Raw genomic sequence first — 13,550 nt, 5'->3', positions numbered from 1 at the left:
TCAAACTCAACATCATCAGCGCTCACTCAGCAGTCCCATTGCTGGGGACACATCTGAAGGAAGGGCGATCGCTATCCCAGAGACACCCTGCACCCCCACGCCCACCGCGGCGTTAGTCACGGCAGCCAAGGCATGGAGACACCTAAATGTCCTGGATGGGTGAACAGATAAAGGAACTGCCGTGTCCTCAACACATCTGAGATAATATGGTACATTACACATGCACACACGCACACACACGCGCACACACGCGCACACACAATGGAATGTCATTCAGCAAAAAAAAGAGGACATCCTGCCTTTTGCAACAACGTGGATGGACCTCGAGGACATTATACTAAGTTAAAGCAGAAGGTGGTGCCAGGGGCCAGGATGGGGAAATGGGGAGACGTAGGTCAAAGGGCACAAACTCCTTCCAAGAAGGTGACTAAGTTCTGGGACCTGTGCGCAGCACAGTGGCTGTGACCGGCTTGGCCACGTTAGATCCTTGAGAGCTGCTAAGAAAGTAGAAGTGAAATGTTCCCACCACCGAAAGGCCACCGCGTGAGGCGACGGAGGTGCTGACAACCCTCCCTCCGTCGTGACCGTTGTGCAGGATGCACGAGTTAAACACACACAGTGATGTCCGTCAAGTGTGTCTCGATAAAGCTGGGAGGAAAACACAACCAGCGTGGCCTGCTGGTCTGGCGCCACACTGCCCAGAGGCTCACGTGGTCCCGGGGCCACGCACGGCCTCACGCTGCCGGACGCCCCTGGGGGAGGCGACAGAACCCGGGGCTTCTGGGCACCGGCTCTGCAGGCAGGCGCACAGCCCAGTGCTGGCTGGGCCACCGCAGCTGACCCGTGGGAGGGCCCAGGGCAAGTAGGAGTGAAAAACGCCCACCGAGCCTGGCAAACGGCAGCCCGAACGGCAGCCCAGAACGACACTGTCGTGCGCCACAGCTGTCTCCGAGGCGATGCTGCTTAAAGCCACACGCGGGAGCTCAACGTCGGGTCAGCTCTTCTTCCCTTTTTTTTAATTTTTATTTTTATTAATCCTAAAAGCTCTTTCCAAGGCTGCACTGAAAACACCCAACATGACACCTGGTCGTGGCAGGCACCCAGTAATCATTACTCGGCCCCGGTCGTCCCCGCCCCAGCTGGGTGCCAGGCACTGGGGACACAAAGACGAGCAGCTCCAGTCTCGGGGAGAGGCAGCACAAGGCCAGGGCTGGAGGACAGCGAGGAGCCCCGGGACTCTGCACTGTACCCGGAGCATGGAGCAGAGGGGACACGGTCAGTGTTCAGGCGGCCTGTGCCCTGGTCTTTGCTACCCGCTGACCCTGGGCAAGTCGCTTCACTTTTCTGGGTCCTTGGCAACTGCTAAATGCAGATGGAGCTACTCTTCCTGCCCGCGCCCCAGGGCGGCTGGGAAGAGGCCGCAAGATGCTTAGACACCACGTAAGGCTGTGTAAGGAAAAGGGGTCAAGTCCAAGGCCCTCCGTGGGGAAGCTGAGGCGCAGTGATGTGACCTGCCAAGGGCCACACAGTGGTTATGTGGAGACTCTGACCTCTGGAGCCCGTGCCCCTCAATGAGATCTCCATCCCTCTGGGGGTGGATCAAGCCTCTCCTGAGGCCGTCTCAGAAGATGAGAGCCTCGAACCCCAATCCTGTCTCCAACACAGAGACCTGTTGCCTGCATGGCCCAGGCCGAGGTCACGTCTGCAGGATACGTCTCAGCCTCGGTGGGAGGCAGAGCGGGAACCCACAGCCACCAGGATAGCCCAGGCCCCTTGGGGCTCCCTGCAGGCTGGGGTCTAGGAAATATGAGCTGCCCAGCTCTGAGCATGTGCAACAAGGTTTATTACGTTCCACACTCTTGCCAGACCGAGGAGCTGAAAGTACGGGAGGCAGTGCGGCCACCGCAGGTGGACGGGCTGGGCACCCTGGGGATGGTGACATTTCTGCTTTAAGCACAGCCAGTCTCCCCTCACTCGGTCCTTTAAGCCTCCTCCAAAGAGGCAGGGCCGCCTAGTCCACAAAGAAATGAGGTCCAAGAGGTGTCTTGACTTGTCTGACACCTGCCAGCCCCCCAAAACTCTAGACCCGCACACTGCCCACTGTCAGCAACCAGTCGGAGCCAGACTGCTCGGTCCCAGCAGCCCCTGCCGCTCCCTCCAGTCGGAACTACAGTCTGGAGTGGATGAAGTCCAGCAGGTTCTCCAACTGCTCCTGCAGGCGCCGTTCATCTCCATGGTTCTCGATGACCCAGTCGAAGTCCCCAAAGTTGTCCAGGCCACACTCGGACTCAACATCGTCTACCCCTGTGGAGGAGGCACGGCGAGGTCAAGCCCGCTCCGTCTGGATGGACACCGGGCACCGGGCACCGGGCGTGGAGGCCGGCTGGCCCCGGGCGGAGCCACCCTCCCCTCTCCACACACCCAGGGCCCCTCCAGCCCCCCGAAACACCGCGAGCGGCTCAGCGGCTCACAGCCACCCGTGCCCCGGGCGGGTCCCGCCCACGAGAGTGGACTGGGTCACCTGACCGCGGACGAGCCACAAGGGCATCGCGTTTACTGTGCTGTCACTACACCCTCGGTCCCTGCTTCACTCTCCTCGGGAGGCAGTGTGTGCCCTCCTCCTTGGACAATGACAAGGGTGACCGGCATCACCTGGCAGGTCTGCGTGTCTATAAGGTGACACACAAAGCTCTCAGCCCCAGCCTGGCCTGTGGACAGTGTCCAGAAAACGAGCAGCCCTCGGGGGGATCGTGCCCCCCGGATCCAAACTTCCCCACGTCATGGTGACTAGGGCAGGAGGGGCCTGAGCTGTGCCTCTGAACTGCCACAGAGCAGGTCGTGGGCTTGCACCACTGGGGCCGCCTGCGACAGCTTCCTGCTGCCTGCCGCCACGAGGCGAAGCCCACAGGCCCGCCCTCTGACCCGCTGCCAGGCCCGGGCTGGGGCAGGTCCCAGCCGGGCCTCTGGAAGCCCACTGGCCCAGAAAAGACAGCCCAGGTAAGGGTAGCAGGCCAAGGTCTCAGCGAACCTCTACCCCGAGGGCGCCGGCCCCCCACTCTGCTCTCTAACCTGGGGTGCCCCTGAGCCCTGGGCCTCAGACTCCCTGCTCTGACCCTTCTCTCGCTGCCCACAGCCCGCCAGCGAGGGCAGATGACCTAAACACGAGAGCGAGTGGCCTGGCCGACAGGTGGGGTGGCGGCCTGTGTAGCGACCGAGCCTTGGGGACAAAGGTCGTGAGCGGCTCACCTGGCGTGAACACCCAGCCCCGCTGCTGTCGGCTCTGCTCCGAGGCCACCACACGGACCGTCTGCATCACAGGCCCATAGGCCTCCCGGAACCACTGGACATCAGACATCCTCCGTGCGTCACTCACCAGCTGCAGGGAGGAGGCAGAGACAGGTGGCCCAGGGGACACGGTGCAGCTGGAGCAGGACAGGGCGCTGGGGACGAGGAGACGGAGGGGGAGACCAGCCCTGCCCTGGACACGCAGGAGGACGGCGGACTTGGTGGGGGGTCGACAGATCCCAGGAAAGTGTCACCTCACTCCCATTACCACCAGCTGGGACAGACGCCCCTCCTCCCTCCGGCAGCCCTCCCTGATTGCCGCAGCCCGCGGCCCACTCGCCCACACTCTCTGCCACTCACGCACTGTGTTCTGTGGTCGGGCCGGTTCACCACTGTGCAAGAGGCCCAGGCTTCGAAGCCAGCTCAGCCAGTCCGACACACTCATTTTACACACGAGCAAGCTGAGGCCTGACACAATCTCCACCTGGCCCCTGTCCCCAGCACCTTACGACATAGATGTGATTTCCGTCAGCCCACTGCCCTGAACCTCTCAAAGGCTCGCCACCACCCCAGTGAAACGCGAAGCTCCCACCCCAGTGACAAGGCCCCGCGAGAAGCAGCCGCTTCCCGCTGTCAGCCCCTCCCGCACCCGCCGCAGCCAGCCGGCCGGGGCTCCCCCGCAGGGCCTTAGTGCCTGCAGCTCCCTCTACCTGGATCTCAAGGCAGGCTCCCTATGGAGCAGAGACTTCGTGGAGGGCTCTACTCACATGTCACCTCCTCGGAGGCTTTCCCCACCGCCCGGGCGCCTCTCCTGTCCCTCTGGATGCTGATACGCTGTTTATGTTCCTCCGAGCACTAGGCTCTCTTAAACTCATCCCTGATTATGAGTGAGCGAGTGAGTGCGTGTGTGCGCGTGCGTGCGTCTGTGCGTGTGTGTGTGCATGTGCGTGTGTGCCATCTGTCTGCCACAGCCAGTCAGCCCCACGAGGCAGAGGACTTGGGCTCACTCACTGCTGCACGGTCTGATGCAGGAGCACATGGTCAACGAATGAATGAAGCCGTGCACAGAGGCCAGCTGTTCCGGTCCGTGCAGCTGCCATGTTCATTCACCCAGTTATCAAGCAAGCACCTGCCGTGTGCCAGCTGCTGGGGACAGTGCTGAGCGAGGCAGACCTGCTGCCTGCCTTCTCGGAGCCTCCAGTCTTGGGGAGACAGACACGGAGCGAGCAGCTTCACGGGTCACTGCGTAATCAGGGTGCACTTCAACAAGCACCTCAACCTCACCCCTGCTGAAATAGACTCCTGATCTTCTCCCTACACCTTCCCTGTCTCAGAAAATGACAACTCTTTGTCCAGCTGCTCAGGACCAAATCCTTGGCCGCGTCTCTGCCTGCAAACCCTATAGACAATGAACCGGTAAATCCCACTGGCTTCATGTTCGAGGGGTGTGCAGAAACCACCCTGTCCCCACCGCGGCGCTCCGAGCTGGGCCCCGCCACTCCACCCACCCGGCAGAGGGGCCCGGGACCAGACCGCGTCTCGACTCTGCTCAAAACCCCCCCTCAGCCCCCGTGTCACACGGAGAAAGACCTAGGCTCTTCCAAAGAAGCTGCATGACCTCACCTCACCTCCTGCCACTCACCCGTCCCCACAAACACCCACTTGGCTCACTCCCTTACCTGCCTCAGATCCTGCTCAAATGTCCCATCGGAGCCCTCCTGACACCCCTAATAAAGCAGCAGCCCGGCCCTCCTCAGGGCCCTGGCCTGCCTGGTTTCGCCCCTCAGCATTTTTCTCCACCCGACAGATTCTGTATTGATTTAGGGCCTAACTCCCCCTCTCCTCAGCTCCAACGTATACTCCCAGAGGGCGGGGGCGTCATCGCAGGTTTGCTCTGATGTGTCCCCAAGTCACCAGGCCCCGCCCAGGAGGTGATGCTGGCCGCCAGCACAGAGGAGGAAGGAAAAGGGTAAGGAGCACCTGAAAGCGAGCACCGCCCGAGACCGAGGTGTCAGGGAAGGCCTCGCCCAGGTGCCGTGTGAGCCGAGCCGGAGCCCGCCCGGGGGAGGGGGAGAGAAAGGGCCGTGTGGCAGGTGGAGGGACAGGTGCAGAGGGCCCGATTCCAGAAGGAACTCGATTTATCTCTGAAACGGGAAGGCCAGCGCAGCTGCAGCTCAAGGAGCACGCTGGCTGAAGGGCAGCGGGAGCCGGCCGCTCCAGGCCCGGAAGTCCACGGAAGGGTTTGGATTGTTCGTTAGGACAGTGGGACGAAGGGCCCTCAACGGAGGAGTGGCGTGACTTGGTTTATGCCTTTAAAAGTCACTCTGGCTGCTACGTGCTGAACGGATCAGCGGAGACAAGGGCTGAAGCCGGGACCAGTGTGGGGGCCACTGCGATTGTCCACGGGCCAGACGGTGGGGGCTGGACCACGGGAGGTCGCCATGGAAACAGACACGGACACGGCTGAGAGTCACCCGGGGAAAGGTGGGAGGCGAACCCGGTCTTCTCGATGCCGCCGCCCCGCGCTCTTACCCAGACCGGCTGGGAGAAGCCTTCCACCGCCTTCCTGCAGAAGCAGCCGGGGTCGGCCTGGCGCTTCTCATCGCTCCACAGGATCATCTCCCTCCGGAAGGCCTCCTTGTAGATGCTGGCGTCCAGGAGCCTCTGGAAGTCCAAGCCGTGCTCCTGCCCAAAGCACAATGCGTCTCCATGCCCAGCCTCTCCACCTCTCTGGTCCCTCCTAAAACAGGGGGGGGCCGCCCCTTCTCTCGCCCGCCCTCCCCCAGGACGACACGAGGACTCGGGGTTCTGCCAGGTCAGAGGCCCGCACGGGCACGGGCACGGGCAGATGGCAGAGCGGTCTCGGGAAAATCCAGAAACTGCTCTACTCGGCCTCTTAAATGCGTAGTGTGGTTTGGTTTTTTCGGTTTGGTTTGGTTCAGATTGGTTTTTTTGCAACCATTTTACCTTCTCAATTATTTCTGGCTTGCACTGATCCTGAAATTCGTTTGTCTCCCCTGGGCACAGGCTGAGCCTTCAACTAAAGTGGGAAATTGAAACACGGCGTCCCGTCCCCCAGGGCCTCCTCCAGCATCGTTCGCCCCCATCCCAAAGCCCAGGAGACTGGCTTCCCAGACTCCCCTCTCCCCCTCCCCAGATCCCTGGCACCTTTGCTGAGACAGCGCCACGCCCTTTAGCTGCGGGCACTCCTGCCCCCCAACACACTCACCCAGAGGACCCCGGGGACAGGAGGGGCTGCTCTGATCCCCTAGGGAGCAGTGTCCAGGCCCCGCCTCTGTTTTAAGGCGGGTGGCTCCCAGCCTGTCTGCTGAATACTGGAACTTCTGCATCCAAAGCTTCCTACTAAAACAGTTGTGAAGCCCGCTGACCCTGTTGTCCCCAGGGTGCCCTGGCTGCCAATCTATGCACAGGTCTGTTTAGCTGCTGGGGGAAGACCCAGTGGCACAGTGGGAAGCTTCCCCTGGAGACAGGGCTGTCCCACGGAAAACGGGGCAAGTTCACCTGGTGTGGCCCCAGGAGGCCAGGCTCAGGCTAACTGACCGAGGAGCCAGGAGCATAGGTGCCGGACGGGGGCACCTGGAGGTCACGGACAGAAGTGCAGGCGACGAGGGGGCTTCCCTGTGTGAGAACCTCGCCCTCACACCCTGTCCTGGAGGCTAAGGTTCTGAGTTTCTGTCGAGCTTTTACAAGCCTATTTTAACAACCCTATTTAGTTTTTTTTTTGAAATCCACATAGTTCAAAGTTCAAACCCCACACACTCATTTACGGTGAAAAATCTCCCTCCACCCCAGTCCCCAGCCACATAGCCCCTTCCCTGGAAGCCACCAATGGTACAGTCTCCTGGGTGGCCTTCTCCACCTTTAACACACCCCAAGCACCGGGAACAGGGTTCAACACCAAACACACACCCTGTAAATATCTGTTGGATGGCTGAATATATGAGCACATATATTTACAGGTTTCCCCCATTTTTATACAAATGTGGCATTCTCTAGATCCTGTTCCAAATCTCGTTTGTTTGTTTGTTTTTCTCTTAAAAACATATCTTGTACACTTGTGCGACTGAATTTCTAAGGGGAGAAATGCCGGGGTTGTGGCCGGCCACCGAGGCGGTGATGTGCGGCGTCCTGCCTCCTGAGTAAGGGGACCCGTGCAGACCCTTACCCGTTGCACAGCACAGAGCTGCCAACCCCCCCCACCCCAGCCTTTCCTGGGCGCACTTTCTTGGGCGTGCCCTGGGGAGGGGCCTGAAGTGCGTGAGGCCAGCAGAAAAGGAAGAGAAGCAGAACACGCCCCCAAAAGGCCCACGCGCAGAAAACCGAGAGGTGGCCACCACCCTGCCAACGGTGGTCACAGGGACCCCGCTAATGACTGAAGCGGCAGCCACAGCAACCCAAGCCGGGGAGCTGGCTCTTTCCAACCCACCAGACACCACCGAGCCGCCACCTACCTGAGCGTACTGCTTCTTGAGAGGCCTCGAGAGCTGGAGAACAGCACAGACATCAGCCCCGAGTCTGCGGGACGGGGAGGCCCAAGCCGGTTACCCAGAACTCCCAGGCCCCCGGGGGGAGCCCGGAGGCCTGGGGTGACATCTAACTTTGTCGGGACTTAACATCTCTGATCCTATTTTCTCATCTGTAAAATGGGGATACTGTTTCTGTTCTGTCTCCCACAGGATTATCATGCAACTCGAATGTAAAAGAGCTTGAAACTCACAGGTAAAAGGAATAAAATTATAATTACAGCGAGAAAATCCAGGCCTGGCGACACTCTGGCCAGGTTAGTTCAATAAAACACTGATGTGTCCCACGGGCCTTCTTACGTCCACATTTCAGATGAAGAAACAGGCTGAGCGAGAACTGACTCGCCCAAAGCAACATGGCAAGTGATGAAGCAAGTTTTGGTAAAATAAAAATAGCATCCAGTATCCAGTCCCTGCACCTTTACTAAGTGTCAAAAATCATTCTAAGTCCTTTAAGTATATTACCTCATTAATCCTCAAAACGACCTTATTAATATCCCCATCCCACAGATGGCAAAAACGAGGCATGGAATGGATAAGAAATGAACGGGATCACAAACTAGTAAGTAGTGAGTCGGGCTTTGAATCCCAGTCTAATTCCTGACCGTGCTCCTGACCACAATTTGACTTCTGCCTCTGGGGCTAAGGAGAAATGCAACTTGGGAAAAGGTGGTGGACACTTGGGGGTGAAAGGTTCAGGTGGTGACCTCTGCCCTGGGCCACCGCCACCTCTCAGAAGCCCTGCGGTATCCAAAAGCAGGCTCCGGGGACCCCCACCACACTGGTCTTCAAGAGGAGCCAAGCCCCACTCTGCTTTCTCCCTGGTCCTCTCCTCCCCCAGCCCGTGAGTCAGCGAAATGCTCCCACAGGACACCTCGCTTTGAGAGGAAACAGACAGAAAGGTATTATTGGGGGAGGCAGTGAGGTAAAGCAGAAAGAACCTGTTCCTCAGAGCTAGACTAAAGCTTAACCTGAGTCCTAGATCTGCGGATGACTTTGTGACCCCGGCGAGTTTGGATTTTGTTTTTGTTTCTTCACTTTTCAGAGCCTCGGTTTCTTCATCTGCGAAATGGGGCTATCGACTAATTATAAACCACATGGTCCCTAACACAGAGATTGTGAGACTTCAATGAGCTAATATATACACACAATAAAGCCTGGGACACAATCAACCCCAGCTGTTAGGTGGTGTGCCGGACAAGGGTTTGTTTTTGGAGTCAGACACAATTAGTGTGCGGTCTTAGGCGAATCCTTTATCTGTGACTCAGTTTCCCAATCTGTGACAGTTACCTCGCAACACTGTCGCGTGGATGAGGAACGGTATACAAAAGGTGCCCTGGCAGTGACTTAATGCTTCTGGGCCAGAGAGAGCTAGAGCTTATAGTATGCAAGAAGAGGTCGCCTGGTTCTTCAGGGTGGGCGTGTGTAGACGGCTGTTTTACGTTTTACGTGCTGGTGACAACCCCGCACCTCCCGCCGCCCAGTGCTCCTCCCGCCCCTCAACTGGAGCACTCTACTCCAGACGGAGCTCACGCCATCACACCCCTCGGGTCACGTGATGCGGCATGTCCTCCCCCTACTCCACAGACACCTGCTCTGCAGCGCCTCGGTCACGAAGTCCTTCCCGGATTTCCTCTTCCCGCTGAAGAGCAGCACCAGCCGCGGGCCGCCTCCCAGCGAGGACATGGTGTCCCTTCGTTTTGCGATCTCTAAAGATCGCCATCGGCTCCCAGCCCTTAAATCGCGCCGCCCGCGCGAAGTGGATGCAGCCACGAGACGGGGCGGCGACGGGGAGGGGGGCCCGCGCGCGTCCCCTCCACAGCGGAGCTGGGGGCCGCCAGCCCGCGGACGGCTCCTGCAACTTTTAATTAACGTCCACACAAATGAAGTGAGGAGGCCAAGAGGGCAGGCCCCGGGGCGGCCCGCTCCGCTGAAGGAAGGGGCGCCCCTCCCGGCGCTCATTTGGAACCGTCCGGCCCCGCCCAAGGCCTGACGTCACAGCCCCGCCTCCTCAGCCGACGGGCGTCGGGCCCGGATTGGACGCGACTATTTTCCGCCCAGGGGAGATGACATCTTAAAATTGCCTGACGCGAACTTCACGTTCCTTCCGCACAACCCTACAGATATTACGGAAGAAGGGAGTAAACGTGACCATGTGGAAGAAGTTTTCCAAACTGCCTTTCTGTTTGCTCGTTTCGATGCATGTGCTCAAGCAAATCTGTCGTTGCCCCACAGTGAAAATGGGTCCTCCCGAAGGTGCCGCAGGCCCCGACGCAGAGGGCGGGTCTGGTGACGTCACCCTGGGGCGGGGCTTAGACGAACGCGCTGTTTCATTGTTTAGCAGGTTTTTTATAACTGGACCCGCCGCTAAAGTCCCGCCCTTTAAGCCCAGTGGAAAAGTTAACGTCGCTTTTCTAACCGCAGCCTCCTCTCCAACGGTTTTCGAAAGCGAGAGTTTGGAATGACGTGGGTGACATCAATAGTATAGGTGAAACGGGGGCCTTGAAGCCACTCCTGGACGATATTACCTAGTTTTATCCGGAGCCTAGCTCCCAGCCAGGGGTTCGGGGGCGGAAGTAGGGGGGCTGGTGGGCTGTCCCCTCCCTGAATTCCCGGTTCTGCGCACAGCCGCTGACAGCCGGTGCCAGCTGGGTAAGCGGAGTTGTTCTGACTCTCTCCGAGCTTGTCCAAACAGAGCCAGGAACCGTCACTGTCTCCGTTTTAGGAGCTCTAAGGTCATGCGGAGAGAAAAAGTGATGTGTGGAGGCCTGCTTTGAGAAATCATTAATTCCCTGAAAAGCGAAAAGATGGCACAGAAGCTAAGGAAGGAGCCGTCAATGGTCAGATGCAAAAAGAACGGACTGCAGGAAGGGCTTTATTTTTTTCTTAACGCAACTCCGAAAGCGCCGCAACCATCAATGCACTTAGAATGCGGCGCGGCGTGGAGTTTAATCCCAGCTTTGACACTGCAGGGATGTGACCTTTGGCAAATACTCTGACTTCCGTCATTGATAACGCCCGCTTCGCAGGGTTGCACTAGGTAGGAAATGAGGAAAACGTACGGTGAAAGACAGCTGAAATACTTTGTGAATTCTCGAGTGTCATCCAAATGTGGGGTTGTTATTTATTCCGAGCACTTTGTGGTTTTAGAGTTCATAACTGAACACAGGATCAGATTTTCCAGCTCACCTTCAGAGAGCATTTATTTGGGACTCCGCAAAAAGCCCAAACGCCACCTCCGCCCGCGGAGACTGGAAGGGTGAATGTCATTCACACTCCTGCTTCCCTGAGTCACCACTAGGATGGACTCAGGACTTCCTCCTAGAGTGTCCCCACCTCCCCACGCCCCCACCCGCGCGCACCTGAGCCTGACCACACCCCTGGGAGCTCCCTGGTACCCCTGTTGACCAGAAACGTGCTAGCCTCTCAGAAGGTTCCTCTGCTGCCTAAGCAACTCCCAACCGAACCTCACTGTCCTCTCCTGCCCTCCCACGTGGAGGCTTTCTATGCTCTCCCAGCCCTCACAGCTCAGCAGAAACTCTGGATCTGTCTGTGCCCCGCCCACCCCACTCAGCTTCCAGACCACTATTCTCCCGCCTCTTGGAAACTGGCTGAAGGCTCAGCCCACCTGGCCGGCCCGCCCTCCTCCCCCGTCAGGATTGCCAACCGCCAATCCTGAGACTTGGCCTCATTTACTGAGATTTGGTCACTGGCTCCTGGTCTTTTCCACCCAGGTCCTGTCGTCCCTCTCAGTGACTTCACTTCCCCTGCCTCCCCGCCCCCTGCCCTGGCCAGTCCATCCAACTCTGACCACTCAGTGCCTTGGACACAGATGTCCTCCACTCGTCCTCAGACCGGCTCCCGTGGACACGCCCTGAGCCTTGTCATCCCCAGGAGCCATTCGACCTGCACATTCTCACAATCAGCCACACTACCCTCCAAGGTCACTTGTTCAAATACTGCCCAGAGCAGTGCTTCGCTCCCAGGGTCGCCACTAGCCCATGAAGCTCTTTGTATTATATGACACCTGCTCTCCTTCCTGTCACAACCAAGGGGACATCAAATAAGTGAAGATGTGTGCAAAACCTTTGTAAGCTTATAGGGCTGCATAAATGTGAGGCACTATTTTGGAGGGAGAAAGGCTGGTCTGAGGGCTGGGGTGCTGCTGAGCGTGAGGCTGGAAAGGAGGAGAGGAGCAGGGTTGTCTGACGAGAACAGAGACCCCGGAAGGGAGTCCGCAGGGGTCTTGGGGACTGACATCAGAAGCCAGAGATGCAGACCCCCTCCCCTGATGGGGTCTGGAAGACGGTGGTTGAGGAGCCCTGTGCTGGCCCCAGAGGTCTGGAACACAGTTACCCCCGAGAGTCGCAGAGGACAGCGTGGAGCTCAGGTCGAGGCCAGAGTGAAGGAAGCCTGCTCACTGTCTTAACACCCAGACATGGTCCGTGCCTGCAGGCGACCGCTCCTGCAGTTTGCAGAGCCTTGACGAGATCTCAGCCCTTGACGAGATCTCAGACCCCACAAAGTGCCCTTCCTGCTGCATGAGCGCAGTCCTGGCCTCCCAGCTCTCCCCAAAGAGCCCCCCGTTCATTTACCAATCATTCATTCAGCAATCAGCCACGGAGCACTCACCCTGTGCCCAGCTTCTGTCCCTCCTGCTGCTGCCCCCCTGTGGCCACCAGAAGTCTCTGCAGACGGAGCTGTGCGGGAAGTCTCTGGGGGGACACGAGAGAAAAGAACCTGCCGAGTCCGAGCGGCTCCTCCAGACCTGGTCTCACAGCCTAAATGCTGAGCTCGACGAGCCAGAGAGGGAAGCGGTGGGGAGGGGGAAATGGGGGGCTCTCGGTCAGGGGTCAGCAGCTGTGGGCTCTGGTCTCCTCTCCCCCTAGCAATCTTTGTGACCCTGGACGAGTTGCTTCCTCTCTGGGCCTCAGTGTCCACCTCTGAACAACACAAGAGGTGGTTCTGATACTCTCGAAGGACCGTTCGGGAATGACCTGCTCCGACCCACAAGCTGGGGCCTTCCCGGGCCAAGTGCCCAGGTGGCCAAAATGGGGACACAGAGACTCGAGGAAGAGGAGTCAGCTAAAGGGACACACAGAGGGGCCCTCGGACATTGCTTCCAGCATCCAGGTCGGCTGGCAGGGAGGGGAGGCGTGAGCAGCAGTACCCCACATGTCAAATGTCCACTGGTGTCCTAAGGGCTGCCTGGGGGCCAGCCTTCGTCCACTGTCACCGTCCAGCTGTGACGAGACCTTAAGCAAGTCACCATCTCTCTCAGCTTCTTTGTCTGTAAAATGGGGACATCTGTGGCCATCACTTCTTGGAGGTCTGCTTCTCAGGCGGGGAGGGGCTGCTCTGAAGAGTTGAAGGTGGCCCGATCGGGGGGGGGTGGTTGGGGGATGGCCATTTCTTCACAGGTTTCTGCACTGGTCCCTCTATATGAAGCCACATCAGCGGGTCCCAAGGCACAGCCCAGACAAGCAGGCATTTCTGGCGGCTCTGCTTGGCCCTTGGGCAACTGGCCTTCCAGGTCACCATGTAACATGTCCCTCTGCACAGCACAAGCCTTCAGGTTTCTGCCTGTCCCACCCCGGCCCGTGACCTGTCTCTCTGGCTTGGAAAGGGTCACTCCCTTCTCCCCTCAGGCTCAGTCGAGGGAGAAGGCGAATGCTGGTGAGCCTTTCTCCGAATGGCTGCTGTCCTGGAGAGGAGCGGAGG

The 13,550-nt window shown here is 58.8% G+C and overlaps 1 protein-coding gene across 3 annotated transcripts; it reads right to left on the bottom strand.

Annotated features, from left to right (window-relative positions):
• Positions 1-1,820: 1,820 nt before the first annotated feature.
• PMVK (phosphomevalonate kinase) lies at positions 1,821-9,692 on the bottom strand. Of its 3 annotated transcripts, XM_039849804.1 has the most exons (5): positions 9,421-9,636; positions 7,758-7,821; positions 5,818-5,970; positions 3,247-3,376; positions 1,821-2,304 (listed from the first exon to the last, which is right to left on the bottom strand). In XM_039849804.1, exons 1-5 carry the CDS (start codon positions 9,513-9,515, stop codon positions 2,168-2,170), a joined length of 579 nt encoding a protein of 192 aa, XP_039705738.1. In that variant the 5' UTR covers positions 9,516-9,636; the 3' UTR covers positions 1,821-2,167. The 3 variants fall into 3 exon arrangements, with proteins under 3 accessions (XP_039705738.1, XP_039705739.1, XP_039705740.1); XM_039849805.1 differs by lacking the exon at positions 7,758-7,821 and having other exon boundaries at positions 9,421-9,692; XM_039849806.1 differs by lacking the exons at positions 7,758-7,821; positions 9,421-9,636 and adding an exon at positions 6,253-6,301.
• Between the last annotated feature and the right edge of the window lie 3,858 nt (positions 9,693-13,550).

This window comes from Pteropus medius, unplaced genomic scaffold, assembly GCF_902729225.1.
Source record: "Pteropus medius unplaced genomic scaffold, Ma_sr-lr_union100, whole genome shotgun sequence".
Classification (NCBI taxonomy): domain Eukaryota; kingdom Metazoa; phylum Chordata; class Mammalia; order Chiroptera; family Pteropodidae; genus Pteropus; species Pteropus medius.
This window is presented reverse-complemented; position numbering and strand designations above follow the sequence as displayed.